This window comes from Triticum dicoccoides, chromosome 1A (assembly GCF_002162155.2).
Source record: "Triticum dicoccoides isolate Atlit2015 ecotype Zavitan chromosome 1A, WEW_v2.0, whole genome shotgun sequence".
Classification (NCBI taxonomy): domain Eukaryota; kingdom Viridiplantae; phylum Streptophyta; class Magnoliopsida; order Poales; family Poaceae; genus Triticum; species Triticum dicoccoides.
Genome location: NC_041380.1, coordinates 408,070,526 through 408,077,364, shown reverse-complemented (window position 1 = coordinate 408,077,364; position 6,839 = coordinate 408,070,526). Strand labels below are relative to the sequence as shown.

Genomic DNA, 6,839 nt, shown 5'->3' with positions numbered 1-6,839 from the left:
CCCCCGGCCTGTAACCTCCTGCCACAACTGGCTCTGTTAAAGGCTTACATGGCAGGCGAACATTGCTTGCCGGCAACCGTGTGACTTGGCTTTGGCTTTGGGTCCACCACATTCCTACAACCTCTGTCGAAAGATGTAGATGATGATGATTTGCAGGTGCCAAAGCGCAAGGATTGTAGCTGCCGACCACTGTGCAGAGGAAAGACTGGCAACATGACGCTCAGGCGGCTGAAAGTGACAGCTCCAGCTCTGAGGACCACCACACGGCTGGGTACAAGAACACAGTTGGGTGCCCAGCGCACCAAACTACCCATTGGGTCCATGTCCATCCGCCCATGACTGGCCGCGACCCTGCCCTCCATCCAGGCACCATGGAACACTCATGTATGGGCCAAAGCCGCAAGAGGCTTCTCCACCATGCAGTTTCTCCCCACAAGGAACAACAGCTTGGGAAACTCTAAGCATCAGCCAGCTTGTAATGTATATTTGCCATTGACACCATGAAAGGTGTCGCGACTTGCTCGGCCTGTGGGTTAATGAGTTCCAGATGTTAAGCTTCATGCACTAGCCAACGCAACCAAAAGTCCAAACTAATGGAAAGGGCTAGGCAATCCACATATACACTTTAACACCCTATCTCATGTGTGACGCGGGAAGTCAACACCTAAATAGACTCGGAGGTATGGCTTAAAAGGCCTATACATGGACACAGAGGGGGCAACAACAATTTTTGGATAAATTACGAAATCCAGGACTTAAACTCAAGACCTTAGGTCCTGATTCCATGTTAAGCTTCATGCACTAGCCAACGCAACCAAAAGTCATAACTGATGGAAAGGGCTAGGCAATTCACATATACACTTCAACGCCCCTTTCACGTGTATGACTCAGAGGTATGACTACATGGACACAGCGGGGGCAACAACAAATTTTGGATAAATTATGAAAGACCGGACTTGAACTCAAGACCTTAGGCTCTAATACCATGCTAAGCTTCATGCACTAGCTAATGCAACCAAAAGTCCAAACTAATGGAAAGGGCAAGGCAATCTACATATACACTTCAACACCCCTTTCACGTGTGACGCTGGAAGTCACCATGTGAATAGACTCAGAGGGGGAAACACAATTTTTAGATAAATTGCAAAAGCCAAGACTTGAACTCAAGACCTTAGGCACTGATACCATGTTAAGCTTCATGCACCAGCCAACGTAACCAAAAGTTCAAATTAATGGACAGGGCTAAGCAATCCACATATACACTTCAACAGCCAACGTGCTGCAACAGCTCACAACACACGACATCACGATGAGTGTAATATGTGCACAACAAACGGTCCTATTTTGTCACACTTCAAGTGACAATCTCATTCCACCTAAGGGATCTCGAAGCTCCTCGGCAATGCATCTGGCCTCCACACTAACTTCGACAAGAGCCTGGCTAAACCCACCAATTGCGACGTTGACAAGATAGAGGAGATCACTCGCTTCTTTGAGCGCCAGATTGTTGGTTTCCAACTCAAGTACCTAGGAGCTCCAATGTCGGCATGTTGGATGTCCTCTTCCAGCAAGCCCTTGTTGACTGCATAGCGAACAAGCTGCCCACCTGAAGGTATGGTGCCTTGCACTACTGAAATCAGCTCTCTCGACATCCCAGTCCACCAGTTGCTACTTGCTAAGTCTTCACCCTAGAGAAACTTCGAGCAGATTGACAAGGATCAACAGAGGCTAGCTGTGGGCATTGTCATGTCAACTGGAGCAAGATATGCAGCAATCCATCTATCCATCTCAGGGGACGTGGCATCCACGATCTACCATGGATGGGGCTTGCACTACAGTTTGTTGGCTATGTCTGAATCATATCGACAATACAGCATGATGCCTAAGTGTAGGCGCAAGAAATGAAATGGCAACGGCAATCGAGATCTTGGGCTAAGGACACCCCCAGTGCTATAGGCATGGCGAGCATGATGTAATGTCATGCTTTGGCGAACGGTTTATGTGATTCAGCCTGTGGGTCCTGACACCCTTCACTGGCGATGGAGCGTGTATACTACCAAATACATAGCATCAGTATTTCACTATTTCTCCATTGTATAATATACAGCGCAACCATACAGAAATCTAAATATCATGCACATCACACCTAAAGATCTAGTGCGGAAGCTAGCAAGCTTCTACCAGAAGCAAGATTACCAAAATGATTTACTAAGTAAACTGAAAATACATGCTGAAATAACAAATAAAGGAACATAAGAAATCCAAAAGCTCTGCAGAACATATAACCAACACACAGCTAAGGATTGATAAGCTTCTAAATAATATTAATTGCACAGTAAAAGAAAAGGAGAACTAGCATAGTGCTAGACAAATATGTGTGGGGCAAACCAAATGAATAATTTTGACTTCAAATACAGAGGGGAGGGATACATGGACAACCTACCAGGCCACTGCTGCATGTTACATTTACACGACCTTCAACAGCATCTGCTATGCTTGTGATCTTCACACTAGAGTACAATTTTTTAACCTCAGAATTTAGCTCATAATTTGAGAAGACACCCTTTCCAAATTCAGTAGGAAGACTGTAGCTGCAGAGGCACTGCTTTCCAGACTGCACTTCACATATAACAGGGGTAAGAATTACTTCTGATATACGAACTGCTGATTGATGACAAGATCTGAAAAAGCAATGCAATCTAACAAGAATAAATATGCTTAAAATTACATCTTGAAAAGAGACATGAGGGAGAGTGACGTTGTGGAAGTCCTAGCAATGTCCTTTTTCATTAAACTTTATGACCATGATAGATTTACACTGGAAGTATTTTATTTATCAGACAAGCCAACAAAAGGTATTATGTTCGATAACCAAGCAACGAGGCTTGTTCGTTTTCATAATCTCTTGCTTACTGAGTAAAATTTCAACATTCACCTCAGACCGGAAGGTCCAAAAGTCAAGTGTGTGAATGACGGAATGTTAAACAATAACATCAATAGTCCCAGGCAAGTGGTCCCAGGAGACTAGCATGCAAATCAAGGCCAGCTGGGCATCATTCAGGATAGGAGGATAAAAACAGAAGAAAGTTGACTTTATAATCATATCCATGTGATAAAAAAAGAAGTGCAATGCTTGCAGTGTGATCTTACATATATAGAAAAAAAAACATACATAAAGAAGTAGATCATTCTCAGGAGTCAGAATTAGGATGTCTGTAAAGGGAAGGAGTCCAACCCGTGCCCTGCAAGGTACAAATCAGTAATATTAATACTAGTCGATTGAGTATCCAAAACCATGCGCTAAAATCTACCTTGGGCGAGTTACGACAACTGGTGCAGCAGCAAATGCAGGGATGTTCCAACTTATGTGTGATTTAATATCGCCAAATGCTTCTTCATTAGACTCATCTGCTTGAATCCTTACAGCAAGCAATGTTTTTTGTTCATGAAGTAAAAAACAAATTATTGGCATCCCATCAATATCAGTTGCCAAGAACACCTGGTAAGAACAACTGAAGTCAATTTCAAGTAATAACAAAACAAAAGATGTTGCTACTGCAAATATCACAAAGTAGAACATAGGAGAAAAAGGAAACTGCGGAGACAGATATAAACCATCAGCTAAACAGGTTTGAATGTCTCTTATTCTCTTAAATTAAATTTTATAAAGCATGCAACAAGCACTAAGGAAAATGGACGGCCTATTCATCCAACTGATCTAAGTGGTCATAAATAGCTACACACTAAGAAAGGAAAGGTTAAAATTACTATACAAGAATTGCAGAAACATAATACAGCAGAACCATTTACATGCTATATTAAAAACACGATGTTGATAAAATATAACGAAATTCTTAATAGTTATAATGCATATAATGCAATAAAATAAAGTCAAATGGTACATAATAGAAGTGACCACAATAAATAATATTGACATGCCTAATTGCAAAAAAAAGTAAAGCCTTTTCGGTGTGAGAAAATTTGTACCGTGACTACTGTTGAGTAAATATTTGCTCAACAGAAACAGAACTAAGTCTTGTGTCATATGAGCTCGTATAATGGCAGGAAGGGGATAGAGGATATAGTGAACACTAGAGGAAGCAGATAAAGATGAAATAATTAAGTAATATCCTAACTTAATTCACATCTACGATTAGTTAATCCAAAACTAGGATGTATAAACATTCAAAAAAGAAAAGAGAACTGTAGTTTTCAATCATATTATACTTCATGTCCAGATCTTCTTCTCAATTTGGTACGTTGAATCATGTTGCAAGATAGGTACGCTATGTGCACTAATTTGGTATATACCAAAATGATCACTACAGCCTACAGGTACCCCTTTTAGATCAATGCTCTTAACAGCACCAAAAAGGATATATATAACTCAATTGCTTAATCACGCAGAAAATAAATAAAATAACATGCCTGAAAATTACACCAGCATTTAAGAAAAATGGGTAATTTCTGAGCTCTGATAAGACAGATCTTTTCAAAGCAAGGTTAAGCAGCATACAGGAAAGAATAGAAGGAGAACAAAGATGAAAAATGTGCTAGAGATAGAAAGCATGACACAAATGGAATTTTTTAAACATATAATTAGAATGGAGCAACCTTACTAGCAGCAGACTGGGAGCATTTTCCCTGCCATATCTTACGAAATGCAAACTTATGCTGGGAAATATCACGGGGAATTGATAACATCGCATTATCATCCATTGCTTCCTGGTAAGTTGCACCATCAACTTGCCAAACAGAATGCTGAAATTTTCCTGCACAAGAAAAGATAAATGCATATCCAGCCATAAAAAGACGGAAAAGTACAGCTCAAGAAGCCTACAACACTACCTTTATGATATGATGCCATTAGAGGTATTCTATCACTAGTCCATATAGTCTTTTCATCAAAATCTTTCATCATACTTAATCTGCTCCTTTCTTCAAAATATGTTGCCTGAAAGTGGTTGATCGATTACGTAACGAAAAAGCATTGGCGGTAAAAAAAATGATCATACTCTTATTGATGACAATTATGAAAAGCCATCCAGCCAATAATCTATGGATCAGGTAGCAAATTTCTACGGTCTGCACATGCCCTGATGTGATAGGCAGCAATTCCCTGCTAAAATGCTATCACATGAGTAACTATGTCCACCCTTGTATTTTTCACATAATGGTAGTTAGCAACCAATCCCTTTTCTCAAGGGAGAGAAATCAATCCCTTGACAATCCACCAAGTGTACATGAAGTATAAGGAAAACTAAGTTCATAAATATACCTGAGGCACTTCAAGTGGATGTTTCAAAATGAGATGAGAAGAAATAATGGTCCCATCAGATTTATTGGCCGACTCCGGCGTTTGGGCTTGGCATGCAACATTGTAGTTCAACCCAAATTCCTTGTTAGGACGAGTTAAATCCCGTGCATTTAGCAGTGAACTAGAGGATGATACCATGCGGCCTCCATCAGAAGATTTCTGAAGTAGAATACCGAATGGAAGAGACCATATTGATGAAACAGCATATGGCAGTGGAATACTAACAACCTCGCCTGCAACACAAAATGTTTATACTATAAGCACGAGAGTATTAAACAGTTCAGTGCTATGCCATTCAGCGTTATAGTAAAACAAGATAGTCTCACCAGTTACATCATATATAGATAAAGTATCAACTTGAAGAACGCACAGAAGGGCATCACTGAGTGCCTCCATACGACACCAGCAGGCCTACATTTCAGGTTAGGATGTGAAAATGAGCACCTATTGTAAGCAGCATGATTACAATTCAATTTCCATCGTCCATCATTAATTAAAAGTGGTGTGGAATAGAACTTAATTGATGAGTATCTCCTTCTTTAGTAGACAGTTTAACATTGGAAAAAAATTGAGGTCCAGAAGAAAAGTTGAATATATAAGTATGCTGGTAATAAAAAAACGGGTGAAGTACATTGGAGGGGACATTGCATTGAGAACCACATCCAGCAGAGGTTTTGAGTGTCAGTCATTGCCAGTTCAGCTTTGTTATTTCTAACTCGGACAAGAAATAAACAACTACTACCTCCGAAAAACGTCTTATAATTTGGGACAGAGGAAGTATATGCAAAAATTCTAGGAAGACTGTAATTTGTTAAACAAGGAAGACAACAAAATCAATGTACCATTATGACTGTATTTGGAGAAGCGTATCTTTTGTGAACTCGAGAACCAGTACTCCATATAATCCTGCAAGACAGGAGAGACATAAACAGGTCTTACTGACTAAAAGAATCCAACATATACAAAATGTAAGACCAATTAGAGTATAACAAGTTTTAAGTAAGTTTGGCATCCATTTAATGCAATTGGAGCTCCATGAAAGCTCTTTTGATGGGTTTTCATCTAGTTAACTGGAAACAAGCAGATGAAATCCCTTAGGTATGGAGGAGATGCAAGCACATATCGCAGTCTTTTGCTAGGATAGGCAAGGTTCATGCCATGCTTTTCGAAGAAATCCATCACTGTGCACGCAAGCTCTTAGTGCTTGATTAACAAGTGTGAAAAAATGATTTGGTGTTGGGAACAGGAAATTAGCCTGCGCTGGTGTGGAGACTTTTTAACCTCCCACCAACCGGAACTCAAATCCTGAGACAGACCGACACCAGTGCCATGACCTTGTTTGGTGAATGCGGGAGCTCCCGGTCAGTTTAAAAACAAAATGATTTGGTGGCCATTATAGAAAATGAAAAACAAAGCCGTGGGGCTACGACTACCTAAACAGATTACTATGTAGCAAAGTAGTGAGTGGAGAGTTCAACAATGGTTTCCCGACGTTCCTAAACAGATTACGCAGAGTAGATAA

The 6,839-nt window shown here is 40.3% G+C and overlaps 1 protein-coding gene across 2 annotated transcripts in view; it reads right to left on the bottom strand.

Annotated features, from left to right (window-relative positions):
* LOC119276208 (anaphase-promoting complex subunit 1-like) overlaps positions 1-6,839 on the bottom strand; it is a 25,271-nt gene that overhangs the window by 17,648 nt on the left and 784 nt on the right. For both annotated transcript variants that reach the window (XM_037557221.1, XM_037557229.1), the window contains exons 2-9: positions 6,160-6,224; positions 5,644-5,728; positions 5,279-5,550; positions 4,849-4,954; positions 4,615-4,772; positions 3,312-3,499; positions 3,173-3,242; positions 2,444-2,614 (exon numbers count right to left, since the gene is read on the bottom strand). In XM_037557221.1, the coding sequence (XP_037413118.1) occupies positions 2,444-2,614; positions 3,173-3,242; positions 3,312-3,499; positions 4,615-4,772; positions 4,849-4,954; positions 5,279-5,550; positions 5,644-5,728; positions 6,160-6,224 (1,115 nt within the window). The remainder of the gene's footprint in view (positions 1-2,443; positions 2,615-3,172; positions 3,243-3,311; positions 3,500-4,614; positions 4,773-4,848; positions 4,955-5,278; positions 5,551-5,643; positions 5,729-6,159; positions 6,225-6,839) is intronic.